The sequence below is a fragment of the Taurulus bubalis genome, assembly GCF_910589615.1.
Source record: "Taurulus bubalis genome assembly, chromosome: 7".
Lineage (NCBI taxonomy): Eukaryota > Metazoa > Chordata > Actinopteri > Perciformes > Cottidae > Taurulus > Taurulus bubalis.
In genome coordinates, this window is record NC_136595.1 from 17,172,046 (window position 1) to 17,198,456 (window position 26,411).

The following is a 26,411-nucleotide window of genomic DNA, read 5'->3' on the forward strand; positions in this document are numbered from 1 at the left end:
TCCTGGAAAGTATTTTTGGTTAATTTATCGTCATAAAGTAACAAGGACAGAACCATGGAATTGTGACAGTAAAATTGTCAGAAAATAACAACAAGTCATCTTACACACATTTTATTGTATATGTCAATCAGAGCTGAGCAGCATAATTCTTGACAAAAGTTTAGTGTAACTCACTTGTGTTTATTGTGATGAAATTACAATAAACACAAGTGAGTATGTAGGTTTATGAAAATCTGCTTCCACCTTTCACTATGGTACTGTCGGTGACAAAATTACTGCATGACTTCCGTTCAAAATGTAGCCCCGCTTTAGCTGTCAGCTGACATTGGGAGGTACTTAACCAGTTCGTACCAAATCTGTTTTAGTGGATTTCTGGCACCTTCATTGTAAAAGTGGTACTGATCAATATTTTATATTATTAACAAACAAGCCCCAGACCGGGGGCGGGCATTTGATTTCCGTAAGTGGGCCTTTTGTAAACAAAATAGGTGGCACACAAGAGTATTGATCAGGCAGATTATACATTTATCAGCAAAATCATCCCTATCTATTATGTTGCATGTATAGATAGAATTAGATAACATTTTCACTGATCTGGAAAAAAAACATTGACAGTTAATACATGTCAGGGGAAATGCAGCCTACCAGCAATGCAAGTAAACATGACATAAACATTGGAGCTCAGCCGGCTGTAGGTGACCTGTAGGATCATCCACTGGGAATTGTTTTGATAAGCAATCTATTGTCACGCTGTTTGTGCACTCTGACACATCCTAATCATCGAAAAATGTGAAACCTACCTCAAAAACTGTTATTATAAGGAAAAAGACACAGAAGTGAATGGACAGTTGAGAGAGAGAGAGAGAGAGAGAGAGAGAGAGAGAGAGAGAGAGAGAGAGAGAGAGTTGCAAACAGTTTTGGCATTTCTAGTTCTACGCTGATTTTGACAGCTACTAACTTTCATGAATAAAAAATAAAAAAAGCTTAGTCGGCTTTGCTTGGGTTCACAGTGTAGAGAGCACAGGACGAACAACGCAAGCTCCTGACTCTATGGTGGGATACGACAGCTCTGTCGGTGGTCAAGGCCCCTCGGGCCCGCCCCTAACAACAGGCCTGCTAATATGTCAGAGTCAACATGTTAGCAGAAGAATATATTGCTGTAATGGAGATTAAAATCGAAAATGATTTTTATAGGGAGGAAAACATCACCCGCATTCACCTCGATTGTAAACAACAGGTGATCATTGGGGAAGATGGGGGGAAATGAAAATGCATTGTGTTTGTAGCCTCCATCTGCCATCCTGCTCATATTTATGATATGGCCTTTAGCTTGTCCGGTCATGACACACTTGCTTATGAGTTGAGACAATGTCCCTTGAGCTTCACGTGTCTGACATGGCAGCTGTGAAACTGACACTGTTGACAGTCAGTATTATAACTGCATATGAATATCCAATAATCAAACACACTGAACACAGTGAATCCAGTTCCATGACTGCCAGAATACTGGTTAAAAAATTACCAAGCATTTTTTACATATCATCAGACATATTAAACTATTCATCAACTTTCATAGTTCCTGACATATTTGTAAAAACTATGATATTTGGCCTTCTGCATTTCTCATAAGCAGAATTTGTTTTCCTGTGTCAGGACAAAGTCAACAACAAATGCAAATATCTGAGAAGGTTTTACAGTGGGTCACATTAAAGATGTGTTTTTCAAGCACAGAAACATTTTTACCATCTGTGAATAATCTTTACCAATTTTGATTTTTTTTTAAATATATTAAAGGTTCCCTGTAGAGTTTTAGACTAGTGGTGCTGTTTTTGTATGAATGGGTCCCCGTTTTGTTTATCCCATATGCACACTTTTGATGCAATACAGAGTTCTGTCAATGGGGTCACATTATTCCATTGCTAAACTAACATTGACAAGCCAAGATATCTGCAATGTACAAACTAAGGTAGGGAATAAGAAAACTGCTGCTAGTGAACACTGATGTAAAAAAAAAAAAAAAAAAATTAAGATCTTAAAGGACCAGTGTGGGGGATTGAGTGGGATTTAGAGGTAAGGTTGAATATTGCAATCAACTGAATACACCCTTGTGTGTTGAGTATTGAATCAGGTGAATGGATCTGAATGAAAATGGCCTGAGATGTGAAAGGTGGCTGCATGTGTAGAATAATGGGGCCTGTCTCACCGAGCTGGCGATTGAGGCTGTGGCTGAAGGCATGAAAAACGTGTCTCCGGCTTCTCGTAACTCCATTGTGTACTTTGTGATTTGTATGCAGTATAGCACTGCATATGATGGCAATCCTTGTTGAAAGTGTAGGGATAGGTCCACTGGCCGCAAGGCTCTAGGAAGAGCAGCCATTCTAGTCCAGATTAACATGAAACTTTGGCATTCATGGTCGACAGAGAATGCAGCCTATTGACTTGTAATCCTCTGAGCTTTTCTCTACTGCCACCAGCGGGTGAACATTTTGGTTTTTGTGTGAAGCAGCTCAACATCTACTTGATGAATTGCCCTGTTACAGATATCCATTGTGCTCTGAGTATGAATCCAAATAATTTTGGTGATCCCCTGACTTTACATCTACATCATCAGGTCAAAATGTAACGTTGTCCAATACTTTGGTTAATGATCAAATACCTGAAGAACTGATATAGTTCCCATCGGTTGTACTTTGTGTTTATTGGTTATTAAGGAATATTGGCAAGTTAACATGCTAAACTGAAATGGTGAACATGGTAAATCTTAGCATGCAGATATTATTATATAGGCAAAATATTATCAAGTACATATAATGTGTTACAACCTCATGCTTTTACCAACAGCTAAGATACATACTACTTCAAATAATGGTGGTGATTACAATTTGATAATAAGGTCACTAATAAGCATTATCGTCATTACTAATAGGACAATAACTGCTGTAAAATAAATGCCTATAGTGTATTACTCAGCATATTGTATGTGTTCTTAGTAGCTGCCAATGCCAGCCAACATCATACCTATCAAACCCTCCCTATCCCTCTTTCATTAAGTTCTTCCTGCTGTGCCAGTTGGTCCTCGCAATTTCCTATTTATCAGAAGTATTTTCTCTTCCTTTAACAAATCAGTGCTTTTCATTCACTTGTCTGCACTGATTATGTGTCAAGTAAAATGTTCCCTTGCTGCAGAAATAGGTTTAAGAAGAAATCATTTGGAGTAAAGACATTGTTTTACCTTACTGAGTGAGCAACAGTTTTTTTACTAACACTATGGGTAGCATTCTCCTTTCTACATTGACTACTTAAAAGTTCCCTAATATTCTCATATGATGGGTCTTTTATATTTAATTTACAGACATACAAACATGCACACATATAACATGTGTACAGTCGATTTTGTGCATTGTTTATCAAAACATCATAGTGCTTTTTTTTCTATTTATCCGTTGTGCTGTCCTTGTGCTGCTGCAACAACCATATTTCCCGGCTGCTGATCACTTAAGATGTATCTATAAAAATGTGTCTGTGTGTGTGTGAGTAAAAGGTTAGTGTGAACACTTAGTAGCATGTATCCTTCTTATCAGGTCACGGTAAACATCTGCTGTGCAGAGATTTATCATTCATGAAAAACAGTAGAGCTATCTGATACCTGCACGACCTATTCAATTATTAATTCTTAGTTTGTGAAACATCCCAGATAGTATAATGATACTACAATTTCAAAGGCTCTATGAGGCGGTGTGAGGAATAGATTTAAAGCAGTCTGTCTTATGAGTTCTCTCATGAAATCATGTTGTCCCAGGCTATTGCTTGGTGAAGTCGAATACATTTTGCTGCAAATTGCACCCTCCATATATTATACTGGCCTTGTTATGTCTAAATTAGATAAATGTGATAGCACACAAAATTTAGAAAAACCCCATAAAAATGGGAAATACAACAACTTCAGTGGGTACAATTATACAATAATCTTTCAATCAATCTCTACTGTTGCACATTTCGGGTTCCAGTTCCAACATAATCCAGTCAGCTACAGTGCAAAATGAAATTATCCTTTATAAATCCCTCTCTGCATTTAACCCACCCTTCATTATTAAGGCGCCTGTGAAGCGCCCGGGGAGCAACTAGTGGTTCAGTGTCTTGCTCAAGGACACTTCGACATGCGAACTATGGGGAGACCAGGGATCAAACCGGCTACCTTGGGGTTACAGAACGACCACTCATCCCCATGAGCTACAGCCGCCCCTACTGTGTGATAAAGCAGCACAAGAAAGAATGGATAAAGTGGAAAATTAATCTCCAGTGCATTTTGCCACAGCTGAGGCTTTCTAAAAGCATTGAGCAGAAGAAACTGGGGAATATCATGAGATTTAGCAACATCTACTTATTGTCGCTTTGAATCGGGCTCTTGTATTTTGAGCAGGGCTTCCTGAGTGGAAGTAGGTGACAGAGCTTCTAATAAGAACAATAACATATTAGGTGAGATGAGGATGATCAGTATATGTTTTCCTATCTGCACTGAGACATTTCATTCCCCTATATATAGTCCACTCTGCCTATATAATGGCAAGAAATAAGGGGCAATAAAATAACAGAGAATAGGGTGAGAGTTAGGTTAAGGGGAAGTAAAGACAGAAAGACAAATATAAAACTTTGAGTTCCATCGATCACAGGGCCCCGTTGCTCATACATGGTTCAACTAAGTCGATCAAATGTCCTATTATCCAACTTAAATTACCCCGATGATTGAAGTCAGGCTATCTCGGTTTCTCAAAGGCTGATCCGCGCTCAAACAGTCTCGTTAATTCAGAATCAGAATCAGAACCATTTATTGCCAAGTAAGTTTACACATATAAGGAATTTGTCCTGGTGGGAGGTGCATTACATTTAACAATAAACATTTAACGATAAACATAAAACAGAATGCAATAAAAAGGGAGCATGAATATTTACAATTGGGTGTAATGAATATTTACAGTTGGATCTAAAGAAAATAAAAACGCAGAAAATAAAAATCCTGACTGCTGACGGGAAAAAACTGTTTCTTTGGTAAGGGGTCTTGGTCCTAATGGACCGCAGCCTCCTGCCAGAGGGAGGGGACTCCAACAAGTTATGTCCAGGGTGAGCGGGGTCGGCTACAACCTTTCTTGCCCGCTTCAGAGTCCTTGAAGCGAACAAGTCCTGGGCCCTATTTCTCGTACCTGGCTCAACAAAATCGATCAAATGTCCTATTAGCCAGCTTAAATTAGCGAGATGATTGACATCAGGCTAACTCGGTTTCTCCATGGAAGATCCGTGCTGAAACGGTCTTGTTAATTCTAACCAGACGTCAGTCATCTGGATAAATGCGCGTGCCCGCTCCTCTTCAGAAGGGATAATAATTGAGCACTGACACCACGATCTTCTAACAGCACAATGGCAAAAAAACTCAGAGGAACCCTTTTTTTCTCTCCGCTGAGAAGCAGGAGATGATCATGAATGCATATGAGGAATTCATTAACTTAATCATTCACAGCAAACGCGTTGCGAATATTCCAACATTTTTGCAGCGTTGTTGGTGTGAACGCAGCTTAACACCACCCCCGCTGCGAGACATAAACGTCGCAAATATATCAGTTAAATGCGTCAGTGTTGGGAAAATGTATCGGCTAATTTTAAGTGCTTCATCACCCAAATCAATCAGATTATATTTATTTAAATGTGCGTGCTGGCAGTAGTATACGAATAAATATATACTTATGAGGATATATGTACTGTATGGGCGTATGTATCAGTAACCAGTTTTTTCCTTAACTGTTAACTGTTTTATTGTTTTTGAGGTATTTCAGATCAGAATCAGAACCATTTATCTGCCAAGTATGTTACACATACGAGGAATTTGTCTTGGCGGGTGGTGCATACATTAGACAAACAACAACAATCTATTTAACAATAGATTTTTAACAATTTATTCCTGTTGTAACAGTTTTGGGGAAAGAGAATGATTTGCTTTTCTTCCGATAATGTGCTTGAGTCTCTGTTTTGGGGTATCATACACTGCTCTCCCTTGTTGGACCAAAACGTATTCCATGTATTGAGTGTTTTGCGAGGTTCTAGGATCTATACATGTAGGTAGTGCTGACAGACAAAAATAACCAGTAACTGTGCCAGATATACACATGCTGCTTTTGCTTGCTGAATAAAGACCTCCCGGCTTTACCGGAACTGTGTTGTTGTCATTGTCTTCTTTCCCGATTACCAGATGGGGTGGTTCACTTTTACACTGTGATTTGTAAGCTTTAGCCGCTATCATTATTTGTTTCGCCATGTTTTCACACATGCTGGATATATCCTTCAAACACATACTGTAGACCTTGTCTGTCTGCGCTTCTTTGTAATTGACACAAAATTAGATAATATTAATGCAGGGAGTGCAGTTAGTGCCAGTGGATGCTCCATGGTAGATCTAATAGGAGTAGCAGCGAGTGGCTGGGCTTTGCAAAAGGTGAATTGACTTCTGACCGTAATATTTGAAGCTCAATAATCAGTTTCTTTGCTTTCAGCAGTAAAGGCACTCAGCTCTTGGCAGTACCAAATTGACATGACAGTAATTATACTAGTAAGTGTGGGCAGAGTTTTAAATTAAGGTTTGAATGGGTGGTATTTTAAGGGTCGGGTGAGGGAGAATGACAGAGTGAGAGTGGGTGTGTGCGCGTGTGTGATCATGAGTGAGGCTCAAGTAGAGTGCGACAGATCAGAAGCAGATGAGACTGAGAAAGCAGCACATTGGTCACACTCCAGTCAAGACATTGGTTTGTGTTTACACAAAGGAATAACAACAAGGAAACACATTGGAGGTAAGAAGATTTAAGCTCTTTGGAAAGCTATTCATCATGAGTCTAGGAATAAGACACTGAAATTGTGTATACCACTATCTCCTATAAATATCACTTCATGATTGAGTGCCTCATAAATGTAAAAGACCTTTGTGGGTATCATCATGAAATTGGCCAATGTATTGTTTTTAATTCAAAGCTTTTCAATTTCAATGCTACGGTTGTTTTAACGTTGTTTTAAGTGTTTTTTTAAATCACGTATCAAAAAAACATTTGTCCTTTCATGATGAGCTAATATACTCAGATGAGCATTTGGTGCTCAATAAACCGCTACTGTATGACTACTGTTTATAATAACATTCTATTAATCTTAATATTTGTGCATGAAACCAACAATATATAATGTGCTTAGGTTTAGAATACTGAAGCTATAACTTCATCTTAATTCATCAAAGTGGTCTGCCTGTTAAAGCCAGTGCCAAGATCAGCATAACAGGATTGTAGGGGGAAAGTCATCGAAGTAAAACCTCTGAAATATCATTACAGGACAGAACAACAATGGGGGGGGATGTATCTCTGTTGAAAGGAATAATTTATTCTACCTTTCTGTCTGCAATCTTACTCAGAGTCCTGGTGGCTTATTCAGCCCAAAACCATACAATGTAAATAAAATATACTGAATGTAAACAAAAATAGGACCGTTGTATTGTGTCATCTCTGTACTATACTATTTCTCCTCCTGCTTTACACTTTGTAACAATACCAAATATGAATAAGTAAGTATAACTGTACAAATAAAAATAAAATGACAGTGAAGAACATCACTGGAGAATTGTGAAAAGGGAGTATAATTATCAAACAAAGTAAATCTTTGCCAGGTGTGTGTTCAACAACACTCCTGTATGGTGTAATTGAATGATTACAACCCACTCTTGGGTAACCGTCTATAATATAGACAATTAATTTTTACAATGCCTTACAGTCCAGTAGTGTCTATATAGACACTACTGGACTGTAAGGCATTGTAAAAATGAATTGTATTCCAATAAAAAAAAAGATCAGTGATGTATGTAAGCAATGGGGTCACATGTTTTCATATAAGACACACATTTCATTTCATCTTGGAAAAAAACTCACCAAACTCCGTCTGCATAGCACCGGCTGAATGGCGGCAATGTATTCAGTAGTGTGGGTGTACTGGTATGTCCTTACCTGTTAGCCACGCTCACTGTCCAAAACAATAAAAGTGTGCAATTTGATTTTCCCCACCATGTCTTCAGCTGCTGAGCAGTGGCCAAGAGTTACTCAGCAGTATGTGTACCGATAGTTCAGTTAGCTGGTAAACTTGGTCCAAAACAATAAAAGGTTGCTAATTGTTAACTCCCGTTGTGTCTCTGGGTGCAGAGTAGAAGCTGGAAGTCGGCAATGCACTTGACTGGGTTATTACTAGTGACCACTATGGCCGGGGACTGGTTCAGAATAGTGAGTGAGGAGTCAGCAGGCAGTCATTGGCAGTTTAAAACAGGCATAAAACAGTGTTTTGAAAAAATGTGAGACCCTCCTGGGGCTACATATATTATATAGATAAAAGAAGTAATTCAATACACAGCAGGGGCTGCACTCTAAAGCCACATGGTAATGGTGTATTGTATGCAATTTGATGTGATGCAATGGATGTGCCTCCACTGTACAATACATGCCATACCGCTGGTTGTGTTTAAAAATCATAGACGAACAAAATGCATTCTGATGAAATACATAATTTGGTAAGAAAATACTTCTGACTGATATATGTAAATCTGTGGAACAATAAACATTGTTTGTTCCTGCATCCATTATCAACAGTTATTAATTAAACTGGAAGCAAAACCCTTCCCTGTCTATCTCATCATCCCGCTCTCACTTGGAAAAATGGTAATATCGTTAGATTTGACCTCAAAGTCAGTAAATAACATTCAGCTAATTGACCAGTTCCCCTTACTCCGACGTCAGCCCAAGTCTGACGGACGCCGAAGAAGTTCATCTGTAAGCATAATCAAATGTTCTGTATGTTATGAACTTACAAACCAATAATTATATATATATATATATATATCTTAAGGACATACTGCATTTATGAGAATCTGCTCATTTATCCCTGCCACTATTAGTGCACAAGCAGTGGCCTAAAGGGTAGAAAAAGCTAGCCTGGTTCTGTTGAAAGGTAACAAAATCCCCCTCACAATATTTCTGCAGCTCAATAAATAAGGATTAAATTGCATGTGTTTTATCTGTGCATGACAAAAAGTGTCAATAAGACAGTTCAACAATTTGTTTAATGTTACATGCTGGGAATGGTCATTTTATGGAGTCTCTATTAGAGTCTCTATTGGTTGCCTGGCGACCAGTCATGGGAATAAATAGTCTTACCCCAGCCCCCACCCCTAAAATGCCTATGCTTCTTTTTATACTTGAATTATGTTGTACAGGTTTCACAAATTTCCAAAAATGTTGTAATATCCCATTTAGCAAATTTTAGTACATCTCACAGATCTGAATTTTAACTGAACAACTTGTAGGTGTAAATGTGTGTAACCCCATTGAATTTGTACTGCATGAATAAAGAACTGATAAAGAATGAATATCAAAGAATTTGACTCCGAGCAGGATGTGACAAGGTAAATAATATCATTGCACCTACGATCATGGGCCACTTCAATCAGCTTAGTGCTTTGAGTACACACTGTACCGTCAACTGAATGTACATCCAAATAGGTAAACACTCAGAACATGTAATGTATGTGACTCACCAAGAATAGAGTCCCCAATACAGCCACTCTCCACCCACTGAGCATTAAACTTTCATGGTAATGGAATAATTTTGAGACAAACAACATTTATTGCAGTCTTCATTAATGCACTAGCTCCAAAACCTCCCCCGCCATTTCCCTGTCCTCTTGTCGGTGAAACATTTTCACATATTGGACAGCTCAAAGAAAGGGAAATTATAAATTGAGTAATATTCCATATTTGTCATTGTCGATAAATCCCATCAAATTCTGACAATAAATTGATCCTGTGTATATAGAAGTCTGATATACAATACAGTAGCTCATGTCAAAGTCCTCCATTGTTGTCCAAAACTACAAAACAACGCCTCAAAGTAGCACTGGCAGGCATGTCCCTTCTTTACCATAAAGACAGGTGATGTGGTAGTATATACTTACCAATTATGTACAAATATTCCCAATAATATGTGCTATAATATGTGCTATACTCCTGCTTTTTACTCCTTCTGGAAATTACCAACCCCTTTAAAAAAAACTTGATAATTGTGGTCCATTTGAAATGTACATTAACTGATGCTGAGGGTTATTTTGCCACCTGTGGGCCATGCAGCTAACACACATTGACATAAAGCAACATCAGCATTAATTTAAGTGAATGTAAGTCCAACATTCATTCTCCTTTCAGCTCTATTTTTGGTCTTCACCAACAACTGAGAGAAATATATAGCTCTTTACCAAATAATGTTCACCAGCTAGTCGCTAACTCTGTCTGTCTGCTGTTTGGTGTCAAGCAGGAAGTGGTTTAAAGTGGGGTTTTAGAACTTTTTTGGTGAAAACAGCTGACTATTGCACCTGGAAAAGGTTCTAATTAGAACGATGACACAAAACAAAACAATGAGCTGAAAGACTATTTGTGAGTTTGTCAATACAAATTACTTCCTTCACATTCAAATTGGAGTTCTACTTAAAGGGCAGCAAACAGATGGCTATTCAAGCGTATTTAATCACTTGGTCTTCTGCTCACTTTCGGAAGTCAATTCAAGATTAATTGGCAGAAACAACAGTCATAGCTAATCTAATTATACAGTTCTGGGAATTGGTCAGCAAACTTAAGATCAAGATGTGAAACAACTCCTGCCTTATTTGTGCTGACATAAATGTGCAGTAGTCGACAAAACTTTGATTCCTGCTCAACCATGGTGAGAAATCCATTTTGTAAAAATACTATTACCTTCATGCTAATGTGTATTCAAAAGATTTCCCCTGAAATGTAATTTCATATGGATGTTTCATCTTTTTTTTTTTCTCAGATAGCGAGTCTGATTATTTCAGCAGGATGTCAGCTTTTAACTGCTCGTTTGATCTAATGGCTGAAAAAGATGGTTGGTTATGTCCTCCGGGGGAAAAGTGTGTCAACCTGACCTCTGGCGTGAATGGGAGCCACATTGATCTGAATGATGCATGTCTGACAGAAGAAGAGTACCTGGAGATATATCTGGGGCCTCGTCGATCACCTGTGTTCCTTCCCGTCTGCCTCATCTACCTGCTCATCTTCCTGGTAGGTGTGGTGGGGAATGTGCTGACGTGCACTGTCATTGCACGCAACAAAGTGATGTGGACGCCAACAAACTACTACTTGTTCAGCTTGGGGGTATCAGATCTGCTGGTGCTGCTGCTCGGCATGCCATTAGAGCTGTATGAGTTGTGGCAGAACTACCCCTTCCTCCTGGGGCATGGTGGCTGCTACTTCAAAACCTTCATATTCGAGACTGTGTGTTTTGCGTCTATCCTCAACGTAACAGCGCTGAGCGTGGAGCGCTACATCGCTGTGGTGCACCCGCTACGCGCAAAGTACGTTGTGACGCGTACCCATGCCAAGCGGGTCATCCTTTCGGTGTGGGGCGTGTCGGTGTTGTGTGCTTTACCAAACACAAGTCTGCATGGAATTGCCGTCCTTCACACTACCTCCAACAGTTTTTCGGGGAACATCTCCGTCGAGATCCCTGACTCAGCAATCTGTATGCCGGTGAAACCGCGCTGGATGTACAACCTGACCATCCAGGTGACCACCTTTGTATTTTTCGTGCTGCCCATGCTCACCATCAGCGCTCTCTACATGCTCATTGGGTTGCAGCTGAAGCAGGAGAAGATGCATCAGCTGGAGGCGAAGAAGAGCTTTGGACAGGACAGCTTCTGTCACGTCAGATCACAGCAGCAGAAGGCCCGTCGCCGGCAGGTCACCAAAATGTTATGTGAGTATTAAACAAGTACTGACCCCGTTGGGGTCACATGATAGTAAAATGTATTTGATGTGTAAAACATGCAAACACATTTTTAAACAGCGCCCTCTGTAATCGGTGTTCACGGATTCATAAACTGTCCTCAGATTCGCAATTTATGCATTTTTTTTAGATTTACTCAAAGATATAAATATAGGCAGTGATAGTGAAGTCAGTAAAAATTATTCAGCTTTTACATATAATTTAGCATTTATAGCACTTCTAACATCATGTTAACATTAGCTACCTTTCAACAGTTCAACAGCATTTATTTGCGTAGTTTTGCATTTGTCACATGAAAACCTAGGCTTGGGCAAATGGTGTAAGCTGCTAATATTCACGTTTAAGAGTTTCCTTCCTGTGCTTGTTAACAAAGCTTTGTGTCAACATGTGGGGGCTACTTTATGTCAAACATGGCTGAAAGACAAACAGGCTGCTGCACAGGTAGGCTTCTGTTTGGCCCGGTGCTTCAGGTGCATAACAGCATTGTTAGATACAAACTAAGAGCACCTCACATGTGCTAATATGACCTAATTCTTTGACTTTGATAGAATGGACTAAATTTTCCTATGTTTTCTTCAAGAACAACAAAGGCTAGATTAGATGGTTGTCTCCACCTTCATCATACCATTGGACGATAAAAAACACTGCCATACTACGTAGGCACGGATGTCTAAATCAATTTCATCCAGCAATTTTGGGATCTCTATGAACACCAAATATGCATGTTTGGGTATCGTTAGAAAGAAAAACTACTTACCTTTCATATAAAACCATTTCTGTTGATGAACACATATTACTGGATGAAAACTAGATTTTCTAAAATCTACATAGACTGCAATAGGAGTCTTGAAAAGATACAGCTACATACAGATATAATTTAATATTATCTTTGCAAATACCTTATATGTCCTGGGTTTGTGGTCCAAATGATTCTAAATCAAATATTGTATCAATATTCTTCCAGAGAGCCTATGTTACTTTAAACTGTGAAAACATACAAAAGAATGTTCTTCTGAGTTTTGAATGCTTATTTTGCAAGCCCCGCATGGACCTATATAGGTCCTTTTTTAAGATTTTAATTAAACTGTAAAACATTACAATAATCATGAACAAGTATATTGATGCTACACATCAAATTAAACAAGAGAACTTGGGCTACAATAATTAGTCAGCCATTTCAACACAACTCAAACACCAACTAAAATAATGATTAAAATAAAATAGTTATAATTTTGTCACGAGTCAGCCCACTCTGCATGTTTCTGGAACTAGCAGCCCGTGGCTTGGTGCTATCAGAAAAAGACAAACAGCAAAAAGCAAGACAATTTCACACAGATTCCAAATCTATTCACCAAATCCCTCTGCTGCAAAGCATCACCGAGATACGAACCAAAGAACACAGCAACATAAATCGCTGAGTCAGCACATTTTGAAACTTTATTTTTTTGTTGTTGAAAAAATGCATTTCCCCCAGTAAATCCACACTCTCTGTACTTTACCCAATCTGACTTTGTTCTGCTTCACTTTTTCAAGTGAAAACAGTGCAGAGAGACTGTTCACATATTGTGCTATGATTTGGGAGAGCTTCAGGGCTTAGTGAAGCATCATTTCAAGGAGATAATCATCCTGAAAGTGCTTTTTTTTTCTATAGGCGGACCTGGAACTTCTATTTGTTCTGTGTTTCAATCTTTATTTACTCTTAGCCAGCAACATATATACTAATATTTACACATCTGACCAAAAGCTCACAAGGGTTGCCTTTATTATAACACCAAAATTATTCAAATATCCCTTGTGGTTGCAGAGATACACCCTTTTTAGTTTGGGTATGCTATTTCGAGCTAAATCCTAAAAAATGCCTTGGTGCTTAACGGGGCTTTAAAGGTTAAAGCAGAAGAATCAAAGGATGTGTAGAAGCCGATGCAACGGTAGCGTTAAACGCATCCTTGATGGTTAAAAGCTGCTTATGAACATGAATAACTATGATATGGCCATGAAAGGTGACACCAACCATGCAGATATTATTCAGTTCCGTCTAATCAAAACATTCAGATATACTGTCAGTAACTTGTGATAATGACACCATCCTACTGCTCATCCAGGTGCTGATGAGCAGTAGGAGCAGCAGAGCTCCCGTGCAAACATTTGTATAACTGCATGTATTTAAAAGTTTGACTCTTTTCTGGACAAATACATTAGTTAATTAATTCACAATATGTGAAAATGTACTGTAAAATACCGTAAAGTAACATATCTAATTTCTGAATTTAACAATTACTATAATACCAAAGGTAAATGCTCTCATCACAATATTAATAGTCAAAGTCATGCCACATATTGGATACTTAATGGGGATGGTTACATGATATAGAAAAAAGCATGATTCAGACCCAGCATGGCCTGTTTCTTGCCACAAATGTCAATACAACTGATTTCAGAGAGTAGTTTGATAGATTTGTCTAAAACAGCTGCTATGATTTTCCTGTTTTACAAACTGGAAGACAAGATCAATGACACCCAAATAAGTGGTGTGTTTGTCCAATTAGGCATAGGGGGGATCATGCTTGAAGAAGATATCTACAGATAAGACATACATGTGTAGTATATCCTTGAAAAAGAGCTCTCCCTCTATGGATTTGTGATCTTGTAATTGCAAAAATGTAATGCTATTTCAATCAATTCTCACATTTTGTCAAATACTAAAAATATTACGGGTAAAATTACATTTTACAAATAAGATAATGGCTGTAACGTGCCTTATTTAAATAAAAATCAAGCAGTCAAGCTTTTATCGGACCAAATCATAGGCTGTTCACCCAGAAGAACAGATATTTTCTGCATCACTGACACACAGGCCTCAAAGAGACAATATAATTGAGAACAGAGAGCATGTTAGCAACATCAATCAATGTACGGCTATTAAAACCTTCTCTACCGATGTCTCCCATTGTCTCTTGCTGTTTTCCCAGTTGTTTTAGTGGTGGTTTTCGGGATCTGCTGGGCCCCGTTTCACACTGACCGCCTCATGTGGAGTTTCATTAATGCCTGGACTGACAACCACCTGAAAATCTTCCAGTATGTGCACATCATCTCCGGAGTGTTTTTCTACCTTAGCTCAGCAGTCAACCCAATCCTGTACAACCTGATGTCCACACGCTTTAGAGAAATGTTCAAGGAGGTAATGTGTCATCGGCCTTACCACGTTAATCCCAGAAAGCACTCGCTCAGTGTCACCCGGGTGACACTCCGCAGCACCCTGAGTGAAGTGCCGCTCAGCAATGGTGCTGCTGTTGTTGAAGCTGCGGCAGGAGAAATGAAAAAAGATGAAACCTGTTTTTCGTGTTAAAACAACTCAAAGTGTATTTGAAGGGGGAGATATTGTTTGTAGGATGGTTCCATTCTGAGCCACTGCATCCTTGAACTGTCATAAACCTTAAATAGTCAGCGTGGAAGAACTGCAGAACAAGCTGAAGCTATCCGTATGCTGTGTAATGTAAGTGCTGCTTTTGACAAGTTTATTAGTAACTCAGCAAATCACATACTTTTAGAAGCATGCCTAGGCAGCTTAGATTCAGACTCAAGCCCTCCGAAATGAGGCAGGAATGCACACTGGAATGTCAACTTGAATTTGCCAGCACAGATAACATCCAATGTTCAATGTCTGAAGCCATTATGATGAAAACAGATGGACATTTGAAAATATGTTTAAATGAGGACAGTACAGTATACAAAAAATACTGGCAATAAATACAGTAAGGATATGTTAAACACAATGGTTTAACATAACATTAAACTGAAGTTTCTATGTAAACTATAGGAAAAAAAATTAATAAAGATAAGGAAAAAAGGAAAGAAAGAAATGACAGATGGCAATGCAAAAATTATTGTATTCCTGATACTGCACCTGTAATCATCCATGTTGTAATTATTCATATCAAATCATTTGTAATACGAGTGTCAAAGATCCCTAGCATTAGTCTGTAAGTAAATACTGTACACTATATTGCTGTGTTTAGTTTACGCTCGTGTTTGTGTGTTGAAGAAATTTATGCTAACTGTTTTACTGCTTTAAATTGTTTAAAGTGTTCTTTGTGTAGCGATGTTATTTATCCCTATGGAAAATAATTTGTGTTGAAATTTCAAATAGGAAGCAGCTTTGTGATTTTTGTTGTGACAATGAAATTCATACGCTTGTTATGATTAGCCAAGAATGTTTAGCATATGTCCAGCTTGCAAAGGTTTTTGTATGATATGGGAAATGCTGCCCATGTAAAAGTATGACAAATATGATTTTTGAATGCCTTTAAACAATATGATGGGCTAGGCTTTCAGGCACACTGGTAGTACTGTAGTGGCACATTATCTGACAGCTACTGTTACTGTCTGGTAAACCAACCATAAAAACGTTAAGCCAAAAACTATGTCCTCCTACAGTGTATTTATTTACAGCTCTAAATCCCTACGGCCTTTACTAGACTGGCAAGCATTTGCCTACTAAAGATGTGCGTGAGTGTAGACCGGCTAAAGATCGCAGCCACCAGCCGGCCCGGCCTCCAAGCGCGGCTCAAGATTCAACGCCAACAGCAGTGGGAGCAGAGCCTCTGGTCATCCCTGATGAGACACTGGGGATACAGCTGGCTGCAGCTGCTAAGAAATGTAGGTGTGTTGGGACGACTCTGATTCAGGGAGTTACAATGGCCACGGGCCGTGTAATGTCTCTAGCCACTGTAGGTTCTTGCTATGTGTGGCATGGATGCACAGCGCATCCGATGAAGGACCAGGAAGATCTCCTAGGAGCCGCCATCATCACGGAAGCCCTTTGGATTGATTTCATCGGTGGAAGAGGAGAAATCACAGCCCAGCACAGTTTCCACAACGTTCTCTGGAACTAAAGCAATTTTCCTATGCACATCCTCGACATTATTTCATAAGGGCTCATTCACCCTACTCATTCATATTTACTCTTCCCCACTGTGGGGAAGAGTAAATATGAATGAGTAGAGTGCCAGGTCGTTTTTTGTGGTAAATATTGGGTGATAAATGTAGTCTCTGTTCTCTTGTTGTTTTCTGTCCTAACAGCTGGTTGATTGTATTCAACTGGTTTTCAAGATTAAAATTACATAAGTTGCCCATTCTTGTACTGAAACAAGACATTCTCTGAATTCCAAACCTTGATAATTCAATTTGTATCTGTAATATTTGTTGGCTATTATTGCAGCATAAATATTATTTGTTTACTAGGCTCCTTGAAGTAATGTCTGCATTTTATGCCGATTAGTGAAACTAGTGAAATCTACATTGTCAGCAGAAAATGTGATCTTTCGAAGCTGTCTTGTAGCGAGTTAGTTTTAGTAAAGGAAATATATGAATGCAATATATGATACTTCATGAGAATACTATCAATTAAGGTTACAAGTTACAAGGTTTTTCTTTGTCATTGTACGAGGGTTGTACAATGAATCAGATCATCTTGAAGAAGTGCGATATCTGGAACAAATTGTAACATGACATCATTTGTATTTTATTGCACACCATGTGCATATATCAAGATAGATAATGAATCACCTTGAGAGGAAAAGATGCACACCCCCGTATAAGAGTATATCAGACAATTTTCTCTTAAATACTTATAAACTGTTTCAAATGAAACCCCAAGCCGTAAAGACTTGAATCGTGCCAGCTGCTATAAACCCTTGGATTAGTTGCAAAGAAAGATTAGGCATCGTTAAACATCTGGGGGCAATATTCGGTCACACTGAAATACTCCTCCTCTAAATAATAGCAAATGGAAATCATAGCCAACTCGACCCTGAGGGGGAAGTGAAGATCGGAAAATAAGGCCTCATCAATGCACAGGCACAACTCTCAACAGAGTCCATCAGCAGATTGTGAATACAGCCTTCACTTGGACCCATCTGGAAGAGCACAAACGAAAGATTCACTCTTGTGCCGTCATATGTTGTCACATAAGAAGAACACTAACCTCAGCTAGATTTAACAAGCCTGTGGACCTTGTCTGAGTTCTCAAATGAAAACAAAGTGGAGAATATTTACAAGTTGTATGCACCGGCATCACTGTCTTTTTCTCTAAACAAAATGTTCAACTAAAATGGCACTCATAGTCCCTGTCAATCCTAATCATAAACCCTGTGTTTACAGTAGAGGAAAAGTAGAGAGGTTTACTATAACTTGTCTTTTTAATTCATGTCAGGTAAGTTTAACCAGTGGTGGGCCGTGCATTTTCTACCTAGGCCTTCTCTGCTGTCTGATATCGTTTACATAAATACGTGCATGATGGGATGCTGCGTCATTAACAAACACGTAGTCTATATCAAGAAGAACAAATCAGTCACATTTAGTTATAAAAAAAACATGACAAAACAATCCAACAAAACTACGGCACTAAAACATCAGACACACAAGCCATCAGAAGGAACGATATTAATGATTTAATAAAAACAACACTGGACGGTGTCGGCTCAGCTGCAGAAGGAAATTTAGCTCTAGCGTAAGTTCAGATAGGAAGACAATCCCCTCACGCTCGTATTGCTCCCTCAATAGCAGGGTAAGCTAATAGGGAAACATAATTATAATACATGTAGTGTATTTGTGAAAAACAATTAAATTATAAAATAGCTATAACTTTGTGATTCTGTTTAGGCCAGCAGAGAAGGCTTAGCATGCCCTGACGGCCCACCACTGAGTTTCACCCAGTTGTCTTCTCTATATATCTAACCACCTGTTTCCTTATTACCGCACTGCAAAATATGATGGCATGATTAAACCCGTACAGCAAATTACCAATCATGAATGAGCTACAAACATGTTTTCAATATGTTGCAAAGCACAAAAATGTCAGCAAAATAACTCCAAACAAGATTGAAAATGCTAAAGAGAAGGGACTGTGGAGGGAGGTGATAATTCTGCTTATGCACCACTTGGACACCAAATGGACTCAAATAATGTGGATTTCTCTTGTTACAATGTATCTTGATCTGTATGATTACAGAGTGGTTGCATTACACAGATTTATAAAGATTCCTTTGGTCATATTATTGTATTGAACTGAAAGTCTTTATCTAACAAGAAGATATAAATAAACATAATCCAACAGGTGTATCTATGCAGGAAGGCAAGGTAATACATGATCAAAAGCAGATTTTTTTTTTCACATTTAAAGTGTTAAAGGATTATTCTTTTATCGTCACATAATAATAATAGTCATTTTATTTGTATAGCACCTTTAAAAATAGTCTATAAAGCGCTTTGACAGACAAAGCAGCAAACGCAAGGCAATAATAATAACAACAACAGGAAGCTCAACAGTGAGGCCCAGGAAAGACAAACTAAGGTAAGAGTTTTAACTCGTCTTGCTTGCCAACTGCCTTGTAATCCAAGAGCACTCCTCCAAAGGTGCTCCGTGTACACTTTGTGGCTCTTGTCTCTGTCTACTGACAGTGATCAAATTACGTTGCCGGATAACATCTCAAATGATTACAAAGGTGAAGGCAAATAGCATGCGCTTTCCCCCCTGCGTCTTCCACAGGTTAATCAATAACAACAATATGACTCCTAGCATTGTGCTCGGAGAGAATGTTAAGTAGGGCTGAACGATTAATTGCATTTGCGATAATATCACGATATGATAAAACAAGATTTTCTAACCGCAACGTGCGCGATTACAACGTCATCACGTGACGCGAGCGAAAGAGCGGAAAACTCGGCTGCATCAACCATTTTACATGCGGCCCGTTAACCTGTTGCGCAATGGCATCTGGCTCCACGGAACAGTCAGAAACTGACACAGCTGAGACTTTAGTCTCGAAGAGGAACAGCACGTCGGTGGTGTGGAACCACCGACGTGCTGTTCTGGTTTCAAAAAAGAAGATGCTGCGCAGCGTCAGGTGATGTGCAGAGCATGCCGCACTCCTGTTGCTACTTCACGGGGTAACCCTACAAACTTGTTCCAGCACTAAAAAAAAACCACCACAAATCAACATATGATAGTTGTATGGCCAAGATGCCGAGCACCAGTGCGCCAGACAAACCAAATACCTCAAGACAGGGTTCACTGACCGAAATGTTTGAAAGCGTCAATCCATATGAACGTAATTCACAACGACACGGGAAAATCCCTCGGGCAATAACAGAGTTCATAGCCAAAGATATGATGCCTCTCAGCCCGGTGACCAAGCCTGGGTCCATGGCATTGATAAAAACGCTTGATAAACGGTACAGGATACCCCCGTACATATTTCAGTCAGACTGCCATACCGGAGCTGTACAAAAAGTGCAAAGAGAAAGTCGCCACGGAGCTTAAAACGGTAGACTTTTTTGCTACCATTACTGATCTGTGGTCGAGCCGCACAGCTGAGCCTTACCAGAGTCTTACAGTCCATTTTATTGACGGAGATTTCAACCTCGGAGCTCGGGAACTCAACGAGGAGAAACACGTCTGCATCACGACAGACAACGCGTCAAATATGGTGCTGGCTGCACGGCTTAATGAATGGACGAGGCTCCAGTGTTTTGGGCACAGATTACATCTTGCCATTGGTAAATTATCGTCTGTAAAAATATATAAATTATGTTGAGTTGTGGAAAGTGGATGGGATTAAATAAATTCATATTTCCTCCCACTCCTCTTTTTATTTAATTCTAACAAATAGGCCCAGCCAATGGGAAAGAACATTTTACACTAAATGTATCTAATATTGTCTTGATCATATTTAAATCATTCATTATGTTTTGTTGGGGAAAAGAGAGGATACAATTTAAAAAATGTAAAATCGTATATTAAATTGCAATTGCAATATTGGAGGAAAAAAAAATCGCAATTAGATTATTTTCCCAAATCGTTCAGCCCTTATGTTAAGTGAATTGTCATACAATGTCTGATAGTTTCAATTAAAAGGCCACCACTGACATCCTGGACACCACACCGAAAAGGTGATCAGCAAATTAGCAATGGTTCACGATCCACTATAAGTAAAAGATTGAGTGGTAATTCAAGGAAGGAGTTTTCCAGACTTCATTTTAAAAACTACCGAGTTGCCTTTTGTTAATAATTTGCACAACAACTGCTAATGTCCATTTATATAAATGAAAAGCACATTCAGTTTCATTCAGCTGACACTGTGGCAGTGTGTCGAACATCAGCAACCACAAATAAGCAATCCAAATACAGTTAACAAAAAAGTTTGATATGTTGAGATTAAATCATGTATCAGCACAAGTCTCAAAAACAAAAAACAAGACCATCATATATTTATATCTTGATAATACACAGCTATTAACCCTCCCTAATTATGTTAACCACCAGTTCTTAATTGCCAGCCTGATAATGATGCAATGACTGCATTGACTCCTGCAGTCGGGAAATAAGAGCCGATTTACAAATATATGTTCTGAGAGGGAGTTTAATTATCATTGCACTGTTCTGAGCAACGAATAAGGAGGCAGCCATGGACACTTATACTAACTACATGTTGCCTTTTTAAACTATACTTTTGACGAGACATGACAGAGTATGAGAAGCACCAAGGGTCAATTCCACTGATTGTTTTTTTTTTTTAAGATTTTCACCAAGAAAATCAGTTTTTGTTACCTCCACTTTTACAGTTTAATTTCCTCATCTAAACTATGTCATCTTATTGTGCTGCAGCAAAATAATAGAAACTTTGAGTTGATAAAATGTCAGTTGTATCATCTATGTGTTATGATGCACCCACAATATTATGCTCTATGACTAGTAATGAGTAACGTCAGAATGTTTGGGTTGTGCCTCCCAGGCTACATAGTTGCTGCCACTGATTGCTTGTTGTGATTGCACACAACCGGGAAGGACACCTGCAGGTGTCAGAGCTGAACAACTACCTCTACAAATCCTCAAAAAGGAGTGGCAGCTATGTAAAAAGAAACCATCACATGAAAACTGTGCTACCTACCCAAAGATCCATGTTCACGAATGAAACAATACCTACTTGTTAATCTCTGTTCCCGACTTGATTTTCCCAAAGCACGATGACCACAACAGACCAGCGTTGATGTTTCTTCATGCTTATTTATTGCACAGCGCTCTTTTAGGCTTTTCGTGTGTGTGTTCTGCTGCAGCAGAAAGACCGCTGTAATGCCTTCTGCTGCGCACACGGCTCTGCTGCAGAAGAACACACACACGAAAAGCCTAAAAGAGCGCTGTGCAATAAATAATCATGAAGAAACATCAACGCTGGTCTGTTGTGGTCATCGTGCTTCGGGAAACTGAACTTGGGAACGAAGAAGCGCTACAGCGGTCTTTAGTATAATTTTTTTTTTTTAATGTTATAATAATTATAATACTCGGCGGGCCGGATTAAAATGCCCGCGGGCCGTAGTTTGCCCACCTCTGTGTTAAACTGACCTTGCACAACCTGAACTCTAATAGATGTAAGAATAATGAAATGAAGAATATCTCCAGAATATAACGATTTATATTACCAACGAGGATTAATAATGGGGTCTATAAAGTGCTGAAGGAGGAGTATGGCCTCAAAGATCTAATTCTGCAGACATGAAAATCCCTCACCTTTCGGCGAAATTCGTCGTTTTGAAACCAAAATAGGTGACCTACGTGAATCGTGTAGATTTGATGAGTTGCAAGACCCCCACTTGCACTTGGAGGGGGTGGGGGTATTTATATTCAGTGAACTGCGAACAGGTGCGCGTGCCAGAAGGGAGCGCGAGTGCATGGAAATTTTAAGGCGAAGGGCCTCGCATCACCAGTGCAGACCACCATCAGAAGCTGAAAGCACGCCTGGCCTCGGCGATTTACCTGACTGAATTTGGTGAGTGATGGTTTCAATAATTTTAATATTTTCTGGTATATCTAAGTTAAGTTACCCAGGAGCTCTGTTGACATAGATTTAGCTAACGTTAGCTACAGCTTGATGAATTGAGTCATTGAACACAACGTTAGCCAGCTAGCTAAAGCTCCGGTGGAAAATTATTAGCCAACGCTACTGTTTTTGAGGAGGTAGATTTTGAGGTGAGGGGACTGACAAGGCAGAAGGTAAAGTGGTCCACCATTCCATTAATAAGCAGACCAACCTGCAGCCAACCTGTGCGCAATTTGTGTAGCAGATACGCATTTTGACTTTAAAGTACGCTGGTAAAAATTAGTCTAAAATTTATTTTAGACTAGTTGACCAGCACACATTATATGCAATATAATGCATGACAAGTATTTAATGACTTGTCCCCTATTAGTTGTCATCAATTCCAATCCCCCCTTGTCGTTGCACAAAAAGTATCAAGGTTGGCAGGTCTGAATGAGGCTAAACTAGAAGTTAACACTAATACAAACATTATTTTTGCAGAATGAGTGTGTTAGAGGAGAAGGACGCAGCCATTGTTAAACAGCTGGATACTGGATTGAAATGCAGCTGGAACTGGTAGTGGCTAAAACTGAAAGGCAAGGTCTCAATAAAAGGGCAAGAGGTGTCCTTTCATCTAGGAGATGTATTCTCCAAAATCAACAGGCAGGGATTCGCCAGATGCATTCTCTGCATCAAATATATAAATTATGCTAATAAAGGCAGCCATGCTCTGCAGGCTCACTGCCAGACGGAAGTTCACAGGAAGAAGGTGCAGATGATAGCTTCCACTCAGTCTTGCCAGCACCAGCTTGCCAGAGTCTAGCAAGCCAGAGTCAAGCAAGCCAGGGGCCAGAAACAGGGAAAGATCCATGTACCAGTTATAAACCGCATAGCAAATGCAGAGGTAGGTGTTGTAGGCTTGTTAGTCAGCACAGGCAGCATAGACAGAGTACACTAGCACTTTGAGATTGTTTATTCAATGTAAAGTGCACTACAAATGAAATGTATTATTATTCACAATCAGCACCGGTCACTGGCAGCATCATCACCTAACCATGGAATACAAAAGCTTTACATTAATTGCATAATTTGTGTTCTAGGCCAGGGATTCCGAGCTGCCCCTAGGGTGTGCGTGAGAGGAAAAATTTAATGGTGGTCTAATGGTGCAATAATTAATATTAAACATAATTTAAAAAAATTAAGTAGGATTTTTTTAATTATGAAAATTCCCTTTGTAAGATTTAAATTTAAAAACGTACAATTTAATAAATAGATGCACTTCCGGTCCGGCCGCCAGACTGTCTTTTACGTACACACTAGCTAGCTTGTGCACCTAATGTCATTTCATTCATTCAGCAACATCCATGAAAATATGTTAAACTGGCTGAAATCGGGGAAGCTGTCAGGTGGGACATCTGAAGCTATCAGTAATAAAAGAGGAGAGGGACAGAGAGAGAGTGAGGAACCGGAGGCGAGAGAAACGGAGAGGTGCGTTGGGGAGAGACCGGGAGAAGAAATCGACCGGGAGTCGGAGAAAGAGGAGACGAGAGTGAGCATCAGACTGGGAAAAAAAAAGAGGAAATATGATGACAATTATCTGGGTCTGGGCTTCACTTGGATTGGCAATGCAGATTGCCCGAAGCCACAGTGCGTGTTGTGCAGAGAGGTTCTGGCTAACAGCTGTCTGAACTCTTATTTGCGCCGCCACCTGAACACCAAGCATGCCAGTGCAAGTCAGAAGCCCCTTACATTTTTTAGATCAAAATTGTAAGTTACAAAACAGCCAAAAACAATTGCAGTCTCATTCATGTGTTGGGTCTACACCAGGCATTCCCAAAGTGTGGTGCGCGAACCCCTGAAGCCTCCTTTTTTATTTATATCTGTTTCTGAGCCTATGCATGTGCCACTCTTTGTTCTTTACGTGGCTTACTGTGTTTAAGTAAATACATGTGAAATGCAATCTGCCTCTGAGCCTGTGCCCTCGCCATCCTTATTGCTCTTTAAAAGTGACGCCTTGTGTAACTGAAATTTATACAGCGGACTAAATCTTGTAACAAACGCCACGCGCGAGCAAACAGTTCTCGCATTGGTCCAATTTTATGCGGCTATAAATAGGCTCTGTTGCGTTTTTTTTTTAAGGTGTGGGGGATTGGGGGTGCGTGAACCCGGTCGGGATGTAGACGGGGGTGCGTGGCCTAAAAAGTTTGGGAACCGCTGTTCTAGGCAATGGTCCTTGGAACCTTGGCGGAGCATTCCATCCCGTTTTCTAAGGCTCCTGTAATTGTTGAGCTTGCCCAGATCCTGCAGTCCAGGGGGAAGACAGCCATGCAGCTCTTCAGAAGGGACGATGTGAAGTTTGGGGAGGTGGACAGAACACTATGCAAGAACATCAACTCTGCAGCAGTGGCGTCCCTAGGCTAAATTAAACATTAAACTTAAATACATACTTTCCCTAATCTAATTACCCCCCCTCGACTTGGTCTAACCCCATGATGTCACAGCTGTAAGCAGTCAGCGTATAAATAGAGGCCATGCCTGGGCGCCTCCTTCTTTGGCCTCTGAAACAGATGGTGGGTATGGTAAGTACCAACACAAGACGGACTTAATGGAAGGCCGCACTGACTCGGCACATAAACATGGGGACAAGTGGGTGCGTTTTCACCCACTCTGTCACAAATTGCGTCAGCCAATCAGCGTTGAGAAGCTCCACCCGTCACCACCGCTGTTGCTGAATCAAACTGCTGCTGCTCCCCCTGAAGTAGCGCTGGTAGCGGCTTCATTCAGACACTGTTGTGTGATTACGGATAATATTATGAACCCAGACACAATGGAGTTTGATGTTCCGACGTATGTGGAATTTACACAAGTATAAAGCAGAACTAGTGCTTATTTTATGGTGGATGGCAGAAACGGTATCCGTTTTACGGAGAGAAGCTAGACACAGTTCCTGGAGGAGTCGGTGAAATTAACCGAGTTGTGTGCGTCTACGGATGGTGTTATGAACCCAAACACGAGGGCGTGAGGGGGGGAAATGGTGTCATTGAACACATGAGTTACAGCAAGCTGCAGAGAGTGACACACAGCGAATAAGAATTCAGGCATGAAAACGGGTCGGGTGAAAAAGGTGAGAAGGATATTACCCCTCTAGAGGGGTCCGGGGGCATGCTCCCCCATAAGAAAAATGTAAATATTCCATATTTTAAAGAAACAATCTGATGCATTTTGAGATGCTTTTTTTTGCCAACCTGGGGAGAGCTGGAGAAACTTAACTTCAGCCATGAGTCAAAAATGATTATGGCCTCCTTACTAAGTATTATGCAAGCCATTTCATGCCAGCCTGTCACTGGGTTCAACATTTACAGTATATGAGGCAGAATGTGGTAAGGGCACCACAAATGGCTTAATGCATAACCCCCACAAGAGATGGTGGACTTGCTGTAACTTAATGTGTCTACTCTTCCATCATGATTGACAACCAATACAATGTTATGTAATTCAGATTTTAATATATTTTATTGGCAAAGATAACAATTTACATTACAGTTCGTAATACTCTCGGAACCAGATAATTTTTTCTTCTTTGCCTGAACCACCAGTGTCTCCATGGCTCGCTTTCGCTGTTTTGCCACATGTCTCAGCCTCGCCCTATTCTCTTCTTTAGCATTCTGTTTCTTGGCCTGCGGAGCACTGCCAGAT

General features: G+C 39.8%; 1 protein-coding gene across 1 annotated transcript; it reads left to right on the forward strand.

Annotated features, from left to right (window-relative positions):
* Positions 1-10,916: 10,916 nt before the first annotated feature.
* nmur1a (neuromedin U receptor 1a) lies at positions 10,917-15,208 on the forward strand (the record flags this gene model as incomplete). Its single annotated transcript, XM_079221517.1, has 2 exons — positions 10,917-11,832; positions 14,832-15,208. 2 exons carry the CDS (start codon positions 10,917-10,919, stop codon positions 15,206-15,208), a joined length of 1,293 nt encoding a protein of 430 aa, XP_079077643.1.
* Between the last annotated feature and the right edge of the window lie 11,203 nt (positions 15,209-26,411).